Source organism: Rutidosis leptorrhynchoides, chromosome 6, assembly GCF_046630445.1.
Source record: "Rutidosis leptorrhynchoides isolate AG116_Rl617_1_P2 chromosome 6, CSIRO_AGI_Rlap_v1, whole genome shotgun sequence".
NCBI lineage: Eukaryota > Viridiplantae > Streptophyta > Magnoliopsida > Asterales > Asteraceae > Rutidosis > Rutidosis leptorrhynchoides.
The window spans coordinates 420,668,547-420,694,705 of record NC_092338.1 but is presented as its reverse complement, the minus strand read 5'-3'; the positions used below and the strand labels follow the sequence as shown (position 1 = coordinate 420,694,705).

The 26,159-nt window shown below is 30.4% G+C and overlaps 1 protein-coding gene across 3 annotated transcripts; it reads right to left on the bottom strand.

The window, feature by feature from the left end:
* Nucleotides 1-16,083: 16,083 nt before the first annotated feature.
* On the bottom strand, nucleotides 16,084-19,625 carry LOC139851382 (putative 12-oxophytodienoate reductase 11). 3 transcript variants are annotated; one of them, XM_071840410.1, is made up of 5 exons: nucleotides 19,610-19,625; nucleotides 18,676-18,804; nucleotides 18,175-18,315; nucleotides 17,958-18,088; nucleotides 16,084-16,876 (listed from the first exon to the last, which is right to left on the bottom strand). In XM_071840410.1, exons 2-5 carry the CDS (start codon nucleotides 18,765-18,767, stop codon nucleotides 16,101-16,103), a joined length of 1,140 nt encoding a protein of 379 aa, XP_071696511.1. In that variant the 5' UTR covers nucleotides 18,768-18,804; nucleotides 19,610-19,625; the 3' UTR covers nucleotides 16,084-16,100. The 3 variants fall into 3 exon arrangements, with proteins under 3 accessions (XP_071696511.1, XP_071696513.1, XP_071696512.1); XM_071840412.1 differs by lacking the exon at nucleotides 19,610-19,625 and having other exon boundaries at nucleotides 18,175-18,285; nucleotides 18,676-18,920; XM_071840411.1 differs by lacking the exon at nucleotides 19,610-19,625 and having other exon boundaries at nucleotides 18,175-18,291; nucleotides 18,676-18,919.
* Nucleotides 19,626-26,159: the final 6,534 nt, after the last annotated feature.

The window sequence follows — 26,159 nt, the reverse complement described above, 5'->3', positions numbered from 1 at the left end:
ACCAGGATGGGTGACCTAATGGGAAAGTGCTCGTCGTGTTTGGTCGCCAAGAAAAATCCGTGAGCAACCTACGGGGGAGACAAGGGTACGTCCCTATCTCTGCAAAGCGGACAATATCATGCTACGGGGAACGTTTTACCTGGGGTGTTACACGTTTCTGGATGAAACAACTGAAATCTCGTGATCCACTTTTATATAATCTATTGATAAACGTTTCTGGATGAAACAACTGAAATCTTGTGATCCACCTTTATGTACAGATTATGTAAAACATTAAAACTATGAACTCACCAACCTTTGTGTTGACACTTGTTAGCATGTTTATTCTCAGGTTCCCTAGAAGTCTTCCGCTGTTTGCTTAGATGTTAGACAAGCTATGTGCATGGAGTCTTACATGACATATTTTTCAAGGAAACGTTGTATTCACCAAATCATCACCATGTATCTTATTTTGACTGCATTGTCAACGAAAATACTGTTGTAAACTATTATTTATGGTGATTGTCTATATGTAAAAATCATCATATGTCGAAAACCTTTGATTTAAATATTCATTTATGGTGTGCCTTTTCAAAAGAATGCAATGTTTACAAAACGTATCAAATAGAGGTCAAATACCTCGCAATGAAATCAATGAATGACGTGTTCGTTCATATGGATTTGGAGCGATCGTCACATTTAACGATTGGGAAAACGTTTTTCAAATTATATTTGGTTTTAAATAGTTTTAATTTGGTTTCGTTTTTGAGCCAAACTGTTTCATACCATGTGATGACCCGAAAATTTCCGATCAAATTTAAACTTAATCTTTATATGTTTCCGACACGATAAGCAAAATCTGTAATGTTGAGTCTCGAAAATTTTGAAATATATATTCATGTAATCAAATATCTTTTGACTATTTCCGACGATTCACGAACGATTGGGTGTAAAAATAAATATAAATATATTGATAATATTTTAAAAATTAATAAAGTATACTTTAATCATTTGAATTAAAATATAAAATAATATATAGAGTAAATTTAGTTATTAATGAAACTAATATTATATGACTTCTAAATACAATTAACATTACATGTATATTGTAAAATACATAAAATGTATATATATATTAAATATAAAAGACATGTTAAAAAGTAAATAATTAATAAATCATAATATTAATATATTAATTGTAATAACAAGTTTGAATATAATTCCTATATTATTATTACATTAATTAAAATTAAAATAAATAATAATAGTAAAATCAGTATTAATAAAATTAATGCATATAACATAAAGATGAAATTTGATATGAATAAATTGATATATTATTATAATTAATATTATTATTATCATAAATAATACTAATATTATTTTAATTAGTATTATTATTAATATCATCAATAATATAAATACTATCATTCTTTTTATGTTATCATTATTATGAATATCATTATTAGTACTATTATTAATAATTATTATTATTAATATTATTATTTCTCTTCTCATTATTCTTATTATTAGTATTATTTTGTTATTATTAATATTATTATATTATTAATTCTATTATTATTATTATTATTATTATTAGTATTTGGATTATTATTATTATAATTATAATTATTAAACATTAAAAATAATAAGGAAATTTATACAGATTCCAAAATATGTTTTAAGTCTTTTTTTCCTACTTTTAATCTTGTCTTTCAGCTTGATTTGTCTGTCCAAAATTATAGATATAAATCGTACCAATCCGTTACCCATCCCTTTCTTCTTTTTATTTTTTTTATTTATTTTCTGTACTGAGCGATTTCTTTGTTGACCAAATCACACTACAAAATAAGGTTTAATGGAATCTTATGGCTACATTAGACTCATTAACAAGTTATTAAACCAGAACTAAAATTCAAAATGAAGGAGAAAAGGAAAATCAGATAAAAATTAAAGAAACCATCGAAATACCTCTGTTCAAACACTTTTTATCCATATTTCAAATACGAAACAATTTTAAAAATCCTTAAATGTAGAAGGGATAGGAATCATCTAATGAATATATCTGTAAGTTTTCAATTCGCAACTCCTTCTATAAATTTCTAATTTTTGAAGTCAAATTAAATTGAAAAAGTCAAATGTTTTGTTCATATCAAAAAATCGGATTCAGATGGATGTTTAAGAATCAATTGATGATTGATAAAGTTTCCAGTAATGATTTCCAATCTATCTTATGTTATAACATTTATGTATAAAGATCCACAATTCAAAAATCATCATTTTTTTTATATATCGACGAACACAGGAGCTGTTATATGGGTTTTTATTTTATTTTTTTTTCGTTCCAATTAGTTTCAAAAACTCCATTAAAACATCTCTGTTTGTTTAGACCTAAAAATCGAATTAGTGTTTGATGTTAAATAATACACTGGTTCGAGCTTGGATTATAAAGAAGAAGAAGAAGAAGAAGAAGAAGGAGTCAGGAACGAATTTGGGTTAAAAGATTTTAGGTTAGTAATAAAATTGAAAAACAGGCAACAGCCTGATGGTTTAGGATGATTGTGGTTATACGGGAGGTCGAGGGTTCGAGCCCGGTTCGGGGCATTTCTTTTTACAAGCTTGTTTTGAAGGTAGTTTTTATTACAAAAATTATTATTATTATTGTTATTGTTAATATTATTATTTTTATAATTATTGTCATTATCATTAATCATTATTTTGATTATTATATTTATTAGTATTATAATTACTAGCATTATTAAATAACACTTATTATTATTAAGATTATTAATACTAAATATTATTATTATTGTTATTATTAGATATTAATATTAGTACCAATAATATAATTATTATCATGAATATGATTATTATTATTAGTATTACGAAAATAACACGAACTATTATTATTATCATTAATATTAGTACTTGTATCATTTTATAAGTATTAGTATTATTATCATTAACATAGGTATTACTATTATCATTATTATTATTAATATTACAAAGTATTATTAATAGACTTATCCGTTAAACATTAATATTAATAATACTGTATGATTATTGAAAATTGTATTTAAACTATTAAAAATTACCATCATTATTAACAGTATTATTTTCACCAAAACTATCATTTTTATCATTATCAATATTATCTATATCGCTATTATAATTACGATTATGAAAAATAATAGTTTTAATGACGCTATTAAAGTTATAAGTATAAAAATAAAGATTTTATATATAAATATATATTTAATACACATAACCTAACTATAATAATATATCTATATATAAAATGAAAATATAAATATAATGAAACTTGTTAATCAACTATATATATAAATTACATCACTAACCATAATATATTTGTTCGATTATAATTATGTATATTAATAAATATACAAATGATATAGGTTCGTGAATCCAAGGCCAACCCTATACTTGTTCGATGTCGTTCTATGTATTTTTACTACAAAATACATTAGGTGAGTTTATTTGCTCCCTTTTTAAATACTTTTGCAATATATATTTTTGGGACTGAGAATACATGCACTGCTTTTATAAATGCTTTACGAAATAGACACAAGTGATCGAAACTACATTCTATGGTTGGATTATTAAATCGAATATGCCTCTTTTTAGTCTGGTAATCTAAGAATTAGGGAACAGACACCCTAATTGACGCGAACTCTAAAGATAGATCTATCGGTCCCAACAAGCCCCATCCAAAGTACCGGATGCTTTAGTACTTCAAAATTTATATCATGTCCGAAGGAGGATCCCGGAATGATGGGGATATTCTTATATGCATCTTGTGAATGTCGGTTACCAGGTGTTCAATCCATATGAATGATTTTTGTCTCTATGCATGGGACGTATGTTTATGAGAATTGGAAATATGAAATCTTGTGGTCTATTAAAATGATGAAAATGATCGATTATGATAAACTAATGAACTCACCAACCTTTTGGTTGACACTTTAAAGCATGTTTATTCTCAGGTATGAAAGAAGTCTTCCGCTGTGCAATTGCTTATTTTAAATATATTACTTGGAGTCATTCATGACATATTTCAAAAGACGTTGCATTCGAGTCGTTGAGTTCATCAAGATTATTATTAATTCAATTATAGTTAGATATATTATAAAATGGTATGCACGCCGTCAATTTTCGATGTAATGAAAGATTGTCTTTTCAAAAACGAATGCAATGTTTGTAAAATGTATCATATAGAGGCCAAGTACCTCGCGATGTAATCAACTATTGTGAATCATTTATAATCTATATGGACTTCCTCCGAATGGATTATGACGGGTCTTCACAGTTGGTATCAGAGCTGGTATAACGCCGTCCATGTGTGGCGGGTTAGTAGTAAAGGAGGTTCTTACAGTGTTACCTGTGACGAAGCATTGGCTCTTACTCATTGCGATCCCTTACGAGGGTTGGCAATAGCCGAGAGGCAGGCCCTAAAATTAGTATCTGAGTTACACTCAGTGGTCACCAGGCGGTTAGCTGGGAAGGCACTGGGTGGGACGGTGGTTGTCCCCAACTGTTTCACAGTTGGTATCAGAGCGGTGGTCTTAGCGAACCAGGTCATGCATTAGTGTGTCTAACTAGTAGTCGTTAGGATGCATTAGTGAGTCTGGACTTCGACTGTGTCTTCATGTCAAAAGTTTTGCTTACCATTTTTGTCGAAAATCGTATGCTTATCATTTTTAGGGAATCACTTGCTTATTAAATTTAGTCTAGACACATTTTACTGCATCGACTGCATGAATAGTGTATAGACGAAATTCATATCTTAGCGAATCTGCTAATTCATATCTTAGCATATCAGTTATTGTTACCATTGCCTAACAGCTTTCCTAGATTCCTCTGTAACTTATGCGATTTTAGTATTATATATGCATATGTAAATTATGTATTGCAGCGTACTAATCTACATCCTATAATCTATTTCTTATTAAAAATACTTCATTTGATCGTACGAAATGAATCCCTCAACCAGTTCGAGTCCCTCAAATTTTGATAGCTATTCCGATAGTTATTCCGACAGCTATTCTGAGATGGAGTTTCACCTAAGCTCCGGAAGCAGTGTCACCAGAATGAATCAACCAATCATCCACCCCCAATTCATCTGATGAGTTCGTAGTTGACTTAATCAATGGAGACGAGAAGAAGGCGATACTTTACATCAACCAAATTTCTCTTGGCGATGAACCTAAAGCACTCACCAGCAAACTAGTCCGAAACACCATTTTCACTCTCATTTCCAGAGTATCTCGTCATGATTATATACTATCTCAATTTCTGGGTCTTATTCATTCGCTCGTTCTTACCGACAATCATCCCGGAATAATCGAAGAAGTCAATAAAATTCGCACTCGGGTAATCTATTTGGAAAATGTGGTGCAAAATTTATCAGCATCAGCAACATCACCGGCACCAACAGTACCATCAGTAATAGCACCAGTACCATCAACAATGCATGCCTCAACATCTCATTCTATACCTCGAGTATAATCACCGTTCTACGTATCGTTCTATATCAATTATCTTCGTTCTTCATGGCGATTATGTAATCTCTAAAGTCTTAGAGATTATTTATTCTAGCTCAAACCAAAAGGCAAATGAGATTAATATCATGTTGACTCATTAAATCCATAATTACATCTGAAGAAAATATATATGCAAGTATATTTCCATAAAGATTGTAATTAAAAGTTCTTTTGTACAAACTGTTAATGGTGAAAATATTTTAACGGGTAGGTAATACCCGAGGAAATATTTAACTTTCATATTAACATGTTATACTGTATATTCTTCGAATCTGATTCAACAGTCATTTACTATTCTATTTACATTCATCGAAATACGAATCCGTTCACCACAGAATAACCATTTCTATTCAATTTCATATTTGAATTTTGACCTATCAGAATCCAACAAGTGGCATAATGAAGAAAACATTTGACAAAATAAAATTTGTTAGAAACAAACAATTTAACTATGAAAAGAATTTTGTTAAGAATCCACGCTAACTGTTCCTAGCTAACTGTTCCTAGCTAACTGGTTACATTTTATTTATCGCAATTTACATTCTCGCAATTTACATTCTCGCAATGTACATCCTCGCAATTTACATTCTCGTAATTTTATTTATTGTCATTTAAATTCTGTATTTATTTTACGCACTTTAAATATCGGGACACGTATACAAGTTTTTGACATATCATATCGACGCATTTATATATATTATTTGGAATAACCATAGACACTCTATATGCAGTAATGATCGAGTTCTCTATACAGGGTTGAGGTTGATTCTACAATAATATATATAATTTGAGTTGTGATCGAGTCTGAGACGTATACGGGTCACAACACGTATTAATTAATTCGAATATTGTATATTAAACTATATATGAATTATTGGACTGTTACTGTGGACTATCGACTGTGGACTAATAACATTGGACAATTAAAAGGAATTAAAATATTGATTATAACATATTAAACTAAACATTCTTCAAGTTTGCCACTTGATTTCATCTTAAACCTCATTTGTATCTTGACGATTCCAATCTGCGTTCAAATCTTTCATGATTCTTGAAAACACCTCAATCGAGAAGATGAACCAACCGCACTTCATTTACGGAAGAAAAGATTGATGCGTATAGTTATGCACCTGAAAACTCTCGGAAACTGAGTAAACATTTAACGCGTAGCTGTGCTAATTCCTTTAGCGTTATTATTACCGAAAATAACTTTTCAATCTCTTTCCAAATTAGCCAGTTTTATCACAGCTCCAGCAAGTCAACTTCGAATTTTTGTTCGAAACAACCTTATTATAACCTCGATATATACGTTGCCCTTTCGTCACCGTTACCGGAGGACCTCTTATATTCCACTATATTATCAGCAGATGTACCAGCAACTTCGGCTTAGTCTCTCTGAAAAATATCTGCATTATTCATAAAACCTCATCATATACTCATTCGCATCTTGTAACGAGAATTGCCATACCAGTTATCGAGAATCAGCAATCAGTATTTTGAAATCTCGCAGCATGTCTACATCAACAGTTATATACATATAACATCTATCTCCTAGACTTACATACTTCGAATTTGAAGTTTCTGAAAACACCCCAAACTGCGAACTAGTTCTTCGAATTTTGAAAAAATGCTGATGAAGCAGCAAAAACTGTAAACGACCTTAATAGTCAAAAGTTTGATAATAAAGAATGGAAGGATGGGAACGCTCAATATAAAATTTAGTACTGAAAAACGAATTGAGCTAACCCTGAAGGAGACTGAGGACAAATACAAGGACCAAACTCTATATTCAAAGAATCCACGTAATTCTGGATCCAATGAAATCTCCAGCAAATATCTTGTTCTGAAGTCATGTTAAATCTTGTGGAAAATCTTTCTTCATCAACTATCGAACTTAGAAATTCCAAAATATCATCATCAATATCTTCGATATTTCTGAGGATATTTTCATAAATATTCTCGTCCGAAATTATATACCTCTTCGTGCTTCCTGTGTATCATTATATTGGAAACATTCAATAGAAAATTTAGTACCGAAAAGCAGATTATGCGAAACTATGAAGAAAGCCGTGGACAAATCACAAAGAATAAGTTTGAATTCAAAGAATCCAAATGATTCAATGTCTGCTAAAGTCTTTAGTGAATATCTTGATCCTTACTCTAAACCCTTACAGACAATAGTTTTTATCATCCTCTGATCTTAGATATTCCGAGATATTATCGTATCTTTCATTATAGATATCCTCCATATTTCTGGAGATATTTTTATAACTATTCTTATCTGAAATCATTAATCTCTTCGTGCTATCAGTATTACATCATATAGAAACTGTTAGTTTCTATATTCTGTAAACTTTCGAGCTTAAAATATGAATGTTATTGAAGTAATGTTGGGAACTGAAGCATGAGTTAGTATAATATAATGACACTTGATCAACGTGATTATATTACAGTAATTTAGGCTGAGTTTCTAATGAAACGTTATGATTCTCAGTACCATCATCATGTGCCATTTACATGACTCTTACATTCGATCTAATCTCTAAACATATCAAGAAAATATTTTTCTTGATGATTCGGTCTTTTCCAGGATATTCTGGTAATTTGACAAAGCAAGACCGTACCATTACTATTCTCTTTTTAGAACATTAACAATGTTCATTCCGAAATTCATGTCTGCCAATTCTGGACCATTACAAGCAGTGCTTAATCACAAGAAGAAGAAACGAAAGGACAAAACTCTGAAATAGAAATTGGGGTATAAATCGCAGCAAATAGGAGAGAGCATTAACTGTGGATGATAATGATTAGGGGAGACAGAAGCAAGGACAACGAAATATAAGAAAAGATATAAAACCCAACAACCACCCAGAAAGTTTAAACCGTATATGTCGATGCATATAGCAATATAAAGACACGAGAGAACTAGAAACACTATAAACCCAAGAGTATAGTAGAAGTAAATAGATTCTTCCGATGGTATATGAAAGAGAAGAATGACAGATATGAAAGTTTAGAGTATATCAAGGATCAGAACGGGATGGAGCATATTGACAAATGTTTTAAAGTAAGAATTGAGGAGAAAGAATAGAAGGTATGAGTTATGGAAAATAAAGAAACGAAGAGGGTGGATTTATAGTGAAATATTAGACATAGTGATCGAAACAGATTATCGCATTTAATCAAAGAAGATTCTGATTTCCTTAATCGCCGAAGAACCAAATCTTATTACGAAGATTTTCTTTAAATCTCTTGAATTCCGGAAGTCAATCATAACTACGTCATCGGTTAAAGCGAATATACATTTACTCATTTCACACTCTTGCGATAGCTTCACTTATGTTCCTTGCGTAATCAAATTGTTTTATCTATATTACTCAATGATGATAAAACTCTATTATCAACTCATATTCGTCATGAAAACATTTTTATTGTTAGCTATGACGACCTCTATCAAATTTCGGGACGAAATTTCTTTAACGGGTAGGTACTGTGATGACCAGGAAATTTCCGATCAAATTTAAACTTAATCTTTATATGTTTTCGACACGATAAGCAAAATCTGTAATGTTGAGTCTCGAAAGTTTTGAAATATATATTCATGTAATCAAATATCCTTTGACTATTTCCGACGATTCACGAACAATTGGGTGTAAAAATAAATATAAATATATTGATAATATTTTAAAAATTAATAAAGTATACTTTAATCATTTGAATTAAAATATAAAATAATATATAGAGTAAATTTAGTTATTAATGAAACTAATATTATATGACTTCTAAATACAATTAACATTACATGTATATTGTAAAATACATAAAATGTATATATATTAAATATAAAAGACATGTTAAAAAGTAAATAATTAATAAATCATAATATTAATATATTAATTGTAATAACAAGTTTGAATATAATTCCTATATTATTATTACATTCATTAAAATTAAAATAAATAATAATAGTAAAATCAGTATTAATAAAATTAATGCATATAACATAAAGATGAAATTTGATATGAATAAATTGATATATTATTATAATTAGTATTATTATTATTATCATAAATAATACTAATATTATTTTAATTAGTATTATTATTAATATCATCAATAATATAAATACTATCATTCTTTTTATGTTATCATTATAATGAATATCATTATTAGTACTATTATTAATAATTATTATTATTAATATTATTATTTCTCTTCTCATTATTCTTATTATTAGTATTATTTTGTTATTATTAATATTATTATTAATTCTATTATTATTATTATTATTAGTAGTATTTGGATTATTATTATTATAATTATAATTATTAAATATTAAAAATAATAAGGAAATTTATACAGATTCCAAAATATGTTTTAAGTCTTTTTTTCCTACTTTTAATCTTGTCTTTCAGCTTGATTTGTCTGTCCAAAATTATAGATATAAATCGTACCAATCCGTTACCCATCCCTTTCTTCTTTTTATTTTTTTTATTTATTTTCTGTACTGAGCGATTTCTTTGTTGACCAAATCACACTACAAAACAAGGTTTAATGGAATCTTATGGCTACATTAGACTCATTAACACGTTATTAAACCAGAACTAAAATTCAAAATGAAGGAGAAAAGAAAAATCTGATAAAAATTAAAGAAACCATCGAAATACCTCTGTGCAAACACTTTTTATCCATATTTCAAATAAGAATCAATTTTAAAAATCCTTAAATGTAGAAGGGATAGGAATCATCTAATGAATATATCTATAAGTTTTCAATTCGCAACTCCTTCTATAAATTTCTAATTTTTGAAGTCAAATTAAATTGAAAAAGTCAAATGTTTTGTTCATATCAAAAATTCGGATTCAGATGGATGTTTAAGAATCAATTGATGATTGATAAAGTTTCCAGTAATGATTTCCAATCTATCTTATGTTATAACATTTATGTATAAAGATCCACAATTCAAAAATCATCATTTTTTTATATATCGACGAACACAGGAGCTGTTATATGGGTTTTTATTTTATTTTTTTCGTTCCAATTAGTTTCAAAAACTCCATTAAAACATCTTTGTTTGTTTAGACCTAAAAATTGAATTAGTGTTTGATGTTAAATAATACACTGGTTCGAGCTTGGATTATAAAGAAGAAGAAGGAGTCAGGAACGAATTTGGGTTAAAATATTTTAGGTTAGTAATAAAATTGAAAAACAGGCAACAGCCTGATGGTTTAGGATGATTGTGGTTATACGGGAGGTCGAGGGTTCGAGTCCGGTTCGGGGCATTTCTTTTTACAAGCTTGTTTTGAAGGTAGTTTTTATTACAAAAATTATTATTATTATTGTTATTGTTAATATTATTATTGTTATAATTATTATCATTATCATTAATCATTATTTTGATTATTATATTTATTAGTATTATAATTACTAGCATTATTAAATAACACTTATTATTATTAAGATTATTAATACTAAATATTATTATTATTGTTATTATTAGATATTAATATTAGTACCAATAATATAATTATTATGATGAATATGATTATTATTATTAGTATTACGAAAATAACACGAACTATTATTATTATCATTAATATTAGTACTTGTATCATTTTATAAGTATTAGTATTATTATCATTAACATAGGTATTACTATTATCATTATTATTATTATTAATATTACAAAGTATTATTAATAGACTTATCCGTTAAACATTAATATTAATAATATTGTATGATTATTGAAAATTGTATTTAAACTATTAAAAATTACCATCATTATTAACAGTATTATTTTCACCAAAACTATCATTTTTATCATTATCAATATTATCTATATCGATATTATAATTACGATTATGAAAAATAATAGTTTTAATGACGCTATTAAAGTTATAAGTATAAAAATAAAGATTTTATATATAAATATATATTTAATACACATAACCTAACTATAATAATATAGCTATATATAAAATGAAAATATAAATATAATGAAACTTGTTAATCAACTATATATATAAATTACATCACTAACCATAATATATTTGTTCGATTATAATTATGTATATTAATAAATATACAAATGATATAGGTTCTTGAATCCAAGGCCAACCCTATACTTGTTCGATGTCGTTCTATGTATTTTTACTACAAAATACATTAGGTGAGTTTATTTGCTCCCTTTTTAAATGCTTTTGCAATATATATTTTTGGGACTGAGAATACATGCGCTGCTTTTATAAATGCTTTACGAAATAGACACAAGTGATCGAAACTACATTCTATGGTTGGATTATTAAACCGAATATGCCCCTTTTTAGTCTGGTAATCTAAGAATTAGGGAACAGACACCCTAATTGATGCGAACTCTAAAGATAGATCTATCGGGCCCAACAAGCCCCATCCAAAGTACCGGATGCTTTAGTACTTCGAAATTTATATCATGTCCGAAGGAGGATCCCGGAATGATGGGGATATTCTTATATGCATCTTGTGAATGTCGGTTACCAGGTGTTCAATCCATATGAATGATTTTTGTCTCTATGCATGGGACGTATGTTTATGAGAATTGGAAATATGAAATCTTGTGGCCTATTAAAATGATGATAATGATCAATTATGATAAACTAATGAACTCACCAACCTTTTGGTTGACACTTTAAAGCATGTTTATTCTCAGGTATGAAAGAAGTCTTTCGCTGTGCAATTGCTTATTTTAAAGATATTACTTGGAGTCATTCATGACATATTTCAAAAGACATTGCATTCGAGTCGTTGAGTTCATCAAGATTATTATTAAGTCAATTATAGTTAGATATATTATAAAATGGTATGCACGCCGTCAATTTTCGATGTAATGAAAGATTGTCTTTTCAAAAACGAATGCAATGTTTGTAAAATGTATCATATAGAGGTCAAGTACCTCGCGATGTAATCAACTGTTGTGAATCGTTTATAATCGATATGGACTTCCTCCGGATGGATTAGGACGGGTCTTCACATACCATATCTTAAAAACCCCCTATTACTTTTTAATTTTTATAGTATTACTTTAGTATATGTGAGACACAATATTAATTTTAGCGATCTACAAATTTATTTTTAAATTTAATTGAACTGTAAAATTACATTGATAAATTTGATTAGCCCTTATGTATATAATAAAAAAGGTATTAGTAAAAAATAACGCCAATACTTTTGAATTTAATTAATAATACCTTTATTTTTCTCCATTTACCTACGTTTTTATACTAACATTGAAAACTTATAAACCGTAATAATTTACCTTTGCATGTTCCTTTGATTGTGTTGAATAAAAGGTCATCATAAATATGTTGTATACCAAAGTGTTGGCCTAATAGTATCGAGATAACTCATTAGTCATAGAGATTGTGAGTTCGGTTTTCGTGGTGAAGTATTTGTAGTTAAGTGTGTGTGTTCGTCGTTCTAAAAATAATATCAGTGTTGTTTATTTGTTGATAAATTAATAAACTTACTTTTTGGCACGTAAAGATGTTTGCATCTAGTTACACATTACACTCTAGGATAAGCTTTATTCCTATTGTTTTACGGTTTTCGGATGGTGTATGACTATGCTATCCGGAAATCATATCATCACACATCTTGAAAAGCTTTAGATATTTCAAAGTTGAATATACATTTCATTTTAACATGTTTAACTGTTTAAGCTTATTTATGAAGGTCCTCGCGAGTCATGGGCAAAACTTAGTGGTATCAGGAGGGGGCACTCACCCCACATGCGAAAAATTTCTAGTCTAATATATATTATAATTTTTAGGAGTAAATTCTTTTTATACTATTCGCTCCCAAGTTATTATTTTTGCCCACTATGTTAGGATATTGAAGTTTCGTCAATGACCAGAAAGTTTGTTACGAGAGGATTTTATCAGTTCACAACTTTCTTTTTGCCAAGGCTATTACTTAGACTAGTACCAACGGCAGTTCTTATTTAATGTCATTTTTAGAAGTTAAAAGACACCGTAGGCATGTTGTAGTTTTTTCCGTCATTTTCTCAACCAAATTCTATTTAGGGTGTGTTTGGTTCAAAATAGGGAATGGTAATAGCAATAGGAAAGGAATGGTAATAGAAATACAATGAACATTCCTATTACATTGTTTTTGCTTGATTGCTATTTTATAATATAATTAATCAAATCACCAAATTCCTTTAAAAAATACATGTTATCATTTCCAATTTCGTATACCCTGCTTGTAATATAACTATGGATCATCACTGAAATCTTATCTTGCAATTAAACATAAATTTAATCATCATTAATATTTTTGAACGAATATATCTGTTAGTTTTAGGACTCACTTTTTTTGTTTTGAATTAAAATTTGGATTAGATGTAACGAAGTTATTTAACAATGGAGGAATAATAAATCCACCCATGTAGCTTAGGAAAAGCGAATAGGATAATAAGTTATTTCTATCTGTGTACAGTGAGCAACATTAAAAAGAAACGAAAATGGAACTTGAAACTTGTAAGCTATAAGTTGGGAAAAGATCAGTTGATCAATTTGGTGTGTAATGAACCACTAACTACTTTAAGGTAATGAGAATTTCCATCACAAATAACCAACCAACATCTATTATAATCAAAGTCTTTCATTATAGCTCATTACCCCCAAACAAGCATGTGCTTAGTCTTTTTTATAAACGAAATAAGACGCTAACTTGTCAGTTTGGTGGGGCCAATAATTTCTTGAATCTTTCCATACCAACCATTTTCTCATATTTAATATATTTATATATTTAAAAAATGTGATGTTTTTCAGAGGCGTCTTTGGATATAGGCAAGATATGCAACCGCCTAGGGCCCAAAAAGTTTGAAGGGCCTAAAATTTTATATATATATATATATATATATATATATATATATATATATATATATATATATATATATATATATATATATATATATATATATATATATATTTCTCAAAATATTCTATTTAGTTAAAAAAAAAATTGTCAATTAAAGTTGTAATATTGGTATTTTAAATAGTTAAATGCATTGTAAGTATATACAAATTGATAAATTTAAGTATTATCTTTTTATGTATTAAAAAATTATACGTGTGTGAGGGCCCATTTTTGCTTTCGCCTAGGGCATTCGAATTGTTGAGACGACCCTGATGTTTTCTATTTTAAATTGTTAGTTTATAATTAAATAATAATGAGTGGGTCCTAGTTTTTTGAAGAAGTGTATCATTGTTGGTAATAATCAGTATTTTTCAGTCATTCTAAAGAGATGTTAAGGTGACACTTAGACCACTCTCAACCATGACGTGCTTCTTTAAAAAGACGGATCAGCGTCATCTTAACACTTCTTAAAAAGATCGAAAAAGACTTATCGCTACCAAGTACCAACCATTACATATTTAGAAAAGAGACCCACTTACTATTTAATTAAAACCTAACTCTTATAGGATGGGGGATGATTCTCACACACACTTTTTTGATTCTTACACACATATTTTAACTTTTTACTCTTCTAATAATACTCAATTGGTGTGTGAGGATCAAAAAATTGTATGTGAGAATCATCCCCCAGAATATATTCAGAAATTAAATTAATTAAAAATTATTGCTTAAAAAGAGACCGCAAGTTTCTTCAAAAGTAAAACAGATTCACTTAAAATAAAACAAAAAAATTGGTTGGACCCACATGAGCATCTCATTTCAACATAGTTGATTTTCTAGACCAACACTTTTTCGTCTTTTTGGTTCTTTACATGGACGAATTCTGATTTTTACTATCCACCCACGTATAAAGACTTGTTGCTACCAACGCCATCATATGATTTTGAGAAATGACGATCTCAACGACTATATCGTTGGGAGTAGTCTTATATAGTGGTTTTATTAGTTTGTAAAATAAAGTCACTTATTTGAACCCACCTCATCCGTAGCAAATGAATCTTCCAAAATATTACAAGTGTCATTGTATGATCCCTAGCAAAATGTATATGAATTTTCCAAAAAACTGACAAGTCTCGTTGTAATTGCTAGTTGTTCGAGTTACATGCACTAACTGCTAGCTACTACATGAGTTTCTTGTAATTCATAGACCACCTAAATGATTTCGTTGAATCATGGTCATATTTAAGTAAGAGTCGTAGCAAGATAGCACCCGTGTGGATCATTGAAAATATAGTGTTCATATGTAAACGCGGTATGTCATGAGATAATAGTTGTGCATTCCTTCATATTTTAAACTGTTAGGTTTGGGTGGTGTATTGTTGTCATTTTGAGCCGTGTATATTTGAGTAAAAGTACTCGCAGTTATATATTATTTTCAAGGTGGTGATTATCAAAAATTACAAGATTTTAAACATCTTAACGACAGCCTTAAGAGTTGTCGTTAGTAAAATTCATAAACTTTAGATGTTTAATCTTTGAAAAATTGTGATTTTTGGTAAGAAAAATCCGCAGCCAAAAGTAGTGACTTTTACTGGTCAAGATTAACATTGCCAAAAATTTATTCATAAGATTTTAGGTTTATAGAAGAACACTTTATAACATAACTTAATCATCAAGAAATGGATAATCAGTATACCCAACAACAGGGGCATCAATATAGAAAGTACTTCTATCATATTCATTTAACCGTGCATTAAGCCTAAACCGCTTAACTAAATCAGGATTAGCCAAAAACGCACGTCCAAACGCTACAAGATCAGCATCACCATTTTCCACCACACGATTCGCTTCATCTCGATCATAATACCCACCAGCAACAATAAAACTCCCCTTAAACGCCTTCCTCATTTCCGCTAAACTCTCACGAGTCTCAACTCGTTCAAACTGAGTCACCATTCGCGGCTCAATCACATGACAATAACATATCCCGAGTTGACTCAGTGAGTCGGCCATAAAAACTCCAAGCGTGTGCGGATCCGAGTCAGCGGAATCATTATAATTAGCAAATGGAGATAATCTCATTCCGACTTTTTCGGATCCAACTTCGTCCGAAACTGCTTTGATAACTTCCAACGGAAAACGACATCGGTTTTGTAAACTTCCGCCGTATTGATCAGTTCGATCATTTACTTGATTTTTTAGGAACTGATCTATTAAGTAGCCGTTTGCTCCGTGAATCTCGACACCGTCGAAACCTGCTTCGATTGCGTTTTTTGCTGCGATTCTGAAGTCGTTGATTACGCCGGAGATTTCTTCGACGGTTAATCTGTGCGGAGGTGAATAATTGGCGTCTATTTCTCTTTCAGAACCACCGATGAATTGCTGATTTAGAATTGGTTTGTCGGTGCTAGAAATTGGAGAACGGCTGTTGGGCTGATAAACTGGTTGGCGGAATGATAATCATTCAGGATGATGAGTAGGAAAAAATTAATCTGTATAATCTTAACAATAACCGCTATTTTAACTAAGAGATAATAATAATAAGATTTTTTTCTCCGTTGGTCCCTGCATTATACCCCATTTCGCTAACATCGTCCCTTGGTTATTAATTTGGCATTTGGAATCCATTGTTTACAAAAAATTTGCAATCAGCGTCCTTCGGAGTGACGTTGATTGCAAATTTGCAGTATACCCCATTTTGCTAACAGCGTCTCTTCGAGGGACGCTGATTGCAAATTTTTGATAAATAAAGAATTCTAAATGTCAAATTAATAACCAAGGGATGCTGTTAGCAAAATGGGGTATAATACAGAGACCAACGAAGTAGAAAAATTTAATAATAAAAGTGTTGATTTTGTTTGAGTATGACCAAATATAAAATTAGGGCTCACTAACTAATAATCTGAGAGTAGATTTAATTATATATTTGAATTACTTGAATATATTCAATGTTACTCCGTAGTTTATAAAATGTTGTAGGGTGTACATTCGGTGGTTGGTTTAAGATTAAGACAGATTTATTTAGTTTGTATTATTGGATTTTTAAAAATATTTTTAAGAACAAATAATTAAATTAAATTTGTTTAACCCAAATCAAACCAAACCAACCAAATAAGAGTTAATAAGTGTATAACTTTTTAAATCAGCAATTAATCGTTGATATTAGGCATATGTTTTTTTTTTTTTTTTTTTGTAATATCATTTTTAGATCAAAAGCACAAAGAAAAAATTCTTTTTCAATTATCCCACTTTTCATTGTCCTCGTTTAAAGAAGTGTTCATTCATGCATATATTTTCCGAGAGAAAATATATCCGCGAACAACAATATGAAAGGGATTTTTTAGACGTCAACGTTGTTAATCTCCGGATCGTTTATCGTGATAGCCCCTAACTCTAAACGGGTAAAACCCTACGTCATCAAGAAGAAAACTCAAAGTATAACTTTTTTTTTTTCTTTTTCATTTTATAAAATTTCAAGAATAAGGTGTTTGTGTTATAAAAATAAAAGAAATATAGACTTACCGTTATTAGAAACTCTACCAGAATGCCACAATTGGCAAAAAAAGATTCCTCCTTTATCATGTACACCCTTTACTATTGGTTTCCAAGCTTCCACATGCTCCTTCTTCCATATCCCAGGTGTGTTTGGTAGCCTTTTTTTTTTTTTACAACAGGCATAATACTAATTATTTAATATTAAACTAACTTCATTCATACAACTAATTAATTAGTTAATTACCCTTGAGCAGTTTCAGAAATCCCAGATGCTTCACTAATCAACAATCCACCTTCAGTTGTTCTTTGAGTATAATACAAAATGGCATGTGGTTGTGGAGTGAAACTGTATGATCTAAGCCTTGACAAAGGTGCCAAAACAATCCTGCACTTGTATTAAATACATATACATATACATATTTGTTTTAAAAGAATTCTACAAACTTTGAAGATTATTATTGTAATATTGCATAAAATCAAGTATTAAGTATTCATTATTATCATAGATTCTAAATTCTAAAACCTATCATTGCAATACTCTAAAGAATTCAGGTTTTCATTACTATTATAGACTTAGCTTAAAGATTCTAAAAGAGGTTCTTTTTTACTCTTATTGTCTTACGAAAAAAAAAAAAAAATTCATATTTGTGTGGTTTTATAAATTTATATAGAATTATAAAAATAAAATTAGACTTAAATATAAATTGGCATTTGACAAAACACATCAAAGATTGAAGATTATTACCTATGAGAAAGATGAAATGTTTCCATCTTGTGTGGTGTAAGTAAAGCTATACAATCCATTCTTGTTTCTTTTTCTTCTTCTTGTTTTTCCATGTTTCGTCTAATTCACTCAAGTTTCAACTTAAAGTTGCTGTTTATATATGTCATCACCAATATATTATTAGTGGCCAATTGGCCACCTTGGACCTTATACCCATCATTTTCAAAAGTTACCGTGTTTTTATTGATGACTGTCATTTGAAAATTGTGATTTAAGATAACACCATATAGTAAGTTTGAATATAAGTCTTCTTTGACGGGGATGGAGAAACTTACTAAAAATTTTGAATTAAAAAAAAGAAAAATGCTAATGACAACCCTTAGGTTGTCATTAAGAGGTAACTACCCAACTATCTTTCATTTAAAATTAAAAACTGTTCCATGTGAAATATAAACTGTACAACATACGTGCAGTTTTCTCCTAAAAGTCAATCATCTTTTTTTAAGATTATGTTTTCAAAAATATCTCCACTCTTCCATCAACACCCAATTCTTCATAACTTTTTCAACCCCTGTTTACTTTGAATTATCAACCATCATAGTTACATAGTTATAATGGTAGGGGTAACCAAAACAGTGGTGTAATTATGAATAGAGATGGTTTGCATGACTATCTGATTATGGTTCCATGTTTCTTGGATTAGGATTCGAAGAACACAACAAGAATAACCGCTTTTTAATTTTAAATGAAGAATCCATGGGTAGTTACCTCTTAATGACAACCTTAAGAGTTGTCATTAGCATTTTCCTTTAAAAAAAAAAAATAAGGACACAGAACTGTTATATAGTATGCATATACAAAACTAAAGACATACATATTACACAAACAGAATATTCATATAATGTTCATGCGATAAAAATATGTAATCATAAACTGAAAATTAAATCGATCAAACCTAATTGAAGGGTTGAACCGGGCTTGTGTTTAACACAATTCCCTTAAACAGATTCTTCGTCTGTTCCCAGGGTACACTGGTTAGAAGCAGCGTACTGCCGGACTTGAACACTGGGGAGACAGTTGATGTTGAAACCGAGAGAGCAAACTAGAGATTGTGAGTGTGTTTTTCTTGCTAGACAATTTTGGTGTGTCTTTCAAATGAGGAAGATGGTGTCTATTTATACACCAAAATGATCAGCCTCCATGATTTTCCACTAAACACAATACCCATAAAATATGGAGAACAAATCATGGAATGATGCTAGCTAGTGGTTCAACTAACCCACATAAATTGATGACATTTAAATATTGAAATGATATGAAGAAAATTCTGGAGTAAAGCAAGCATGTGGGTCAACTTTACACTCAATTTATGATGGGTTACAGGTCAAAGAACTCCATGGGACAGCCCCATTTTCTAGCCTCATTTCTCTTAATTTCTAGGATCAATCACCTCACTTCGAAGTACGATATCTCATTCACCACTACGTAACTTTGGACACATGATTCATTGTTACGAAGCCCTTGTGATGAGCTACGTAACCATATAAAGTATCGCTCATAAATATGTTATATACATATAGATATATATGTCCAAAGTTTGGAAAAAATGCATCTTTAATTGAGATTTTTCCAACAATCCCCCACATGAATGGAGATCGCTCTCAGAAACAACAATCTTCCGATTAAATTTTAGCAGTTGAATCTTGCATACGATAGGTAGGCGTTACCCTTTGAACCTTCGCTTATGAAACGCACTTAGTCTACTGGCTCTGAGTAGACGGCGATGTCTTTGAACTCGTCTGCCGTTTGTGTAGACGACAATACGCTTCACACAAGACTCTCCCTGACAAAGTCAAGTCCTCATAGTTATGTTCGTTATGGTCATGAACATTCGCCTGGTTCTACGAGAGTTTATCAAATATTGTGCCCCAACAATACCCTTCGAAGCGACCCCACTTCTCTCTCACATAGGTGATTCACCACAGCATGGCTACTGATTAACCACGCATGGTTATTTCAGTTGAATCATTAAAAGCCATAGGCTTATCCTCTTACTTGTCACTTTTAGGAATGGACTAGGAAATATACTCTTAATTAGTAAACTCCCTTTAAAAAGTGTAGGGGTTGCTAGTTTAGTAATTAACTCCCCCACAGTGACTTCCGCCAGTTCATACAAGTAGGTTGTCCTATTGAACTCAGATATTGGGATCTCCGGTCAACTGAGTTAGGTTTTCCTTCATATAAACTTAGCCTTTCATGAGCTTTAGTCCCATTCCCACGCACGACTTACACACTAACTCTCTGCTTAAGTCTTTTGTTAGCGGATCCGCAATATTATCCTTTGACTTCACATAGTCAATAGTGATAATTCCTGTAGAAATTAGTTGTCATACTGTATTATGTCTACGTCGTATATGTCTATTCTTACCATTATACATTGTAATATGAGCTCTACCAATCACCGATTGGCTATTACAATGTATACATATGGCCGACACTGGCTTAGGCCATCTGGTATATCTTTAATGAATTGACGTAGTCGTTCTGCCTCTTCACCAGATTTATCTAAAGTGATGAATTATGATTCCATTGTGGATCTAGCAATAATCGATTATTTACAAAATTTCCACGAGATAGCGGCACCTCCAAGTGTGAATACACACATGCTTGTCGCTATGGAATCATTCGTATCAGATATATAGTTTGCATCACAGTGTCCCTCGATCACTGCAGGATATCTGTTACCGAACTAACCTAATCATATAACTCCAATGAGATGTGCTTGGATTACTCTTGTATCTACTTAGCTTGCTTACATCATATGCTATGTCGGATAGAGTACACAACTCATTAGAGATACATTAGAACGCGTTATCATGAACCTTGTTCTTGATAGAAAACGCAAGACACCCCCACATTTACATGCTATTGTGTTCATTTTACACAACCAACTAGGGTTACTGCTTATCTTTTCAAAGCTTTCCCCACATGTCTTGCAACTTGATATCATAATCATACATATCTAATATGACTTTAATCAATCAAGCGTTCAAATGCTCACACATAAGATTTGCATCTTTTGTGATCCACCTTTTAGCACATTTGAACAATTCTTAGTCATATTCTAGGTTTGAACAATTCTTAATAAAGTTCACGCACTCAAATTATATTTTCACATCTGAATTCTGATTAGGTAATTCATATCTTAAGATAATAATGAAATAATAAAGATTGACATCTTTATATAATAACTATCTTCAATATCATAATTCACATAACATGCGAATAATTCACATCATCAATGATGTTCATAATATACCAAATTCTTCTATTACTGAATGAACTCGATTTTGTCTTTAAATATATTCAACACAATGAAATATTAGTTGTTAACTGATCTCTGCAGAAGATCATCATTAACAAGTCCAAGTCTAGCATTCCATAGACTTTATATCGAAAGCATTAGAATAATTGACGCATCATTCATATTCTCCATAGCTTTTCTCACAAGAAATGTCATAGCATATCTCTTGTATCATGACAAAATGGACTTCACATACATAAACACTGTCTTAAATATACAATTTAAAAGGGTCTCAAATATTATGTATATCTTTTATACATTCAGTTTTAGTTCCTCTGCCATTTATCGAGAAAGTTTCTTTAATTATACTAGTTCCTATTGAACTAGCTCATTAGGTGTCTCATTTTGAACACCTTATCGTCTATCCTAGATGAACTTTCACGTTCATTTGTAATGTATGAAAATACATTTTTAAAGAATGAAACGTTTACCGATTCTATTATCGAACCTTTGTGTATATCTAAAATCTTGGATTCATGCACAAGGAAGCAATAAGCACTCTTGTGTTTAGCACATGCGATAAATATGCAGTCAATAGTCTTTGATCCTATCTTTTGTGCCTTAGGTAGGGAACAAATACCTTTTCTAGGCACCCCCACACTTTGAGGTACTCAAAGGATGGTTTTCTTTTCCACCAGATTCTTCGTCTGTTCTCAGGGTACACTGGTTGAAGCAGCGTGTGATGACCCGGAAATTTCTGACAAAATTTAAACTTAATCTTTGTATGATTAACATTTCCGAAACGATAAGCAAAGTCTATAAAACCGAATCTCAAAATTTTTGAACTATTCAAATACCTTTCGGTTGTTCTCGACGATTCGCGAACAATTATATGTATATAGATACATATATATATATATACTATAACTTGAAAACGTAACAATGTATTAATTGTTTAATACCGTACATTAAACTTATTAGTTTAAATATTTATTTGAATATATATGATAAGCTGGAATATTAATTGTATGAATAACTTGCGACGTATATTTAAAACGTGTTTATGAATGTTGAAAATATATATTAACTTGGTCATAAAACGATTTGTTATTATATATATATCAACAAATAGCGAGACAATGATTTATAGAAGTAAATGACCAAAACACTCGAAAGTTTAAGATACACTTTGAATGATATAGTTTATTGATAATTTAAGACTATATTTTGACAAAGGTACGAGTCACAAAACGTAAATTGCGAGTTTTCTAAGCGTACGAAAATGCGTTCAAGAAACCGGAACCGGGACATAAGTCGAGTGACAACGTACGAGTCATCGGAACGAAAATTACAAGTCAACTATGCACATGAATTTAATATAATATATAATTAATTATTTAAATTATATATATTATATATATTATATTTAATTATGTCGACAAACAAGAAAACAAAAACATTTTGAGCTGGATCAGGCTGCCATGCGATCGCATGGAAAATACACTAAAAACCCATGCGATCGCATGGGCATCAGATTCCAAAAAGTTGCCTATAAAATGCTAGTTTCTGCTCGAGTTTTTCTTATACATATTACTCCCTCTGTAATTATTATTATTATGTATATTATTATTATTATTATTATTATTATTATTATTATTATTATTATTATTATTATTATTATTATTATTATTATTATTATTATTATTATTATTATTATTATTAAGATTAATATTATTATTAATCTTATTATTATTAGTAGTATTAATATTATACATAAAATACTACGACGAGGTCTTGAGCGTATCACTTTCAAAATGGGTTTTCAAGCGGGATAGAGCTAAGGAAATTATGGGTAATGTTTAGGGGTATATTTATGAATCAAACCTAGTGTTTATCATCTCCGTTACGTCTACGTACTTTCCTACAATATTGAATCTCAATATTGATACGTAAGCACTCATATTTTATCTTTTATATATTAATTGTGTATCCATGTCTAGTGCTCGAGTATATATATTTATACATACGTGTATGCTAAATTTTGTTGTTAAACAGTTTATAATAGATCACAAATTAAATACATATATTACTGGTAAAAGGTATATGATATACATGTTTTTGGAAAGCTGGCGAAAAATCAATAACTTTTCATTTAGATATCGAATAGTTTCGATGAACGGATTAAAAGATATGATCAACTGAATTATAATTGACGTTAATTGGAATTACTTTTGAATCTGCAATTAATATTTAAACAACTTGTTTGTAAGATTGAGAAATTGGATTTTTGAATATTACCAACCGAGTAAATGAATCCTTATATAAGGTACGTCTCGTTTTGTTGAACTATTGTCAAAATTGACTTTTTGAAACAACATTGGATAACTTTTGTATGTCGATATCGAGCATTAGGATTATGATACACTATGACCTGACCTAGCTTGATAGACATTTATTGACCAACATATGTTCTCTAGGTTGAGATCTACGATTATTTGATATTACGAGTTTCGGTCACATTACGATGAACAACTTTATGTGCTGCTAAGGTGAGTTATAGTCTCCCTTTTTAAATACTTTAAATATTTTTGGGCTGAGAATACATGCAATTTAATTTAAACGCAATAAGACACAAGTACATACAAAATTCTACACTGAGTTAAACCGAAAATCCCTTAGCTTTGGTAACTAGTAGCTGCCAGTACATAGGATATGGACTGGTGAGCGCGAATAATTGTATATGGATCCATAGGGCTTGACATCCCCGTCCGAGCTAGAGCGCTAGCCTTTTAACGGACGTATGTTATTTGAGTTTAAGACACGTTGGTTTGCGTGTATTAAAACGAATGGGGTAATTATCACTATAGCGTTAAGTTTAGTTACCAAGGTGCTCTGTTACGTAGAATCTATTGACAAACTTTTGATAAACGTTTCTGGATGAAACAACTGAAATCTTGTGATCCACTTTTATATACAGATTATACGAAACAATAAAACTATGAACTCACCAACCTTTGTGTTGACACTTGTTAGCATGTTTATTCTCAGGTTTCCTAGAAGTCTTTCGCTGTTTGCGTATATGTGATACAAGCTATGTGCATGGAGTCATACATGCTTTATTCAAGAAAACTTTGCATTCACAAAATCATCACCGTGTATCTTATTTTGACTTCATTGTCAACGGATGTATTATGGTAAACTATTATTTATGGTGATTGTCTATATGTAGAAATCATCAAATGTTGAAAACCTTAGAAATTGATATTCATTTATTGTGTACCTTTTGAAAAGAATGCAATGTTTACAAAACGTATCATATAGAGGTCAAATACCTCACAATGAAATCAATGAATGACGTGTTCGTCCATATGGATTTGGAGCGATCGTCACAGTTGGTATCAGAGCGTTGGTCCTAGCGAACCAGGTCTTGCATGAGTGTGTCTAACTGATAGTTGTTAGTATGCATTAGTAAGTCTGGACTTCGACTGTGTCTGCATGTTAAAAGTTTTGCTTATCATTTCTTGTCAGAAATTACATGTTTATCATTCTTAAGCCTAGACACGTTTTCCTGCATTTATTGCATAAATAGTGTATAGACAAAAATTCATATCTTAGCGTATCTGTTACTGTAAACTTTTCCTGACATCTTTCGAAAATTTCTCCGTGATTTATGGAATTTGGTATTATATATACATATGTAAATTATGTATTGAAGAATACCAAACTAAATTCTATAATCTAATTCATATCAAAAATCATCTCCCTAATTATACAAGATGGATCCCGTATCTAGTTCAAATTCCTTAAACTCTGACAGCTATTCCGATATGGATATTCACCTGAATTCCGAAGACAGTGTAACCGGAATGGATCAACCAATTAGCCATCATCTATTCTGGATGAATTGGGGATGGGTTCGTAGCCTACTTAATTATTGGAGACAAGAAGAAGGCGATCCCTTCCAACCACCACATTGCCCTCTTGGCGAAGAACCTGAAGCACTTACCGGCGAACCTGTTCGTAACACCATTTTCTCTCTCATCTCCAGAATATCTCGTCATGATCATATACTCTCTCAAATCCTGGATCTTATTCATCCGCTCGTCCGAACCGCCAATCATCCCAGTGTAGTAGAAGAAGTCAACGAGCTTCGCGCTCGGGTAGTGGCTTTGGAGGATATGGTGCAAAGGTTACAAGCACC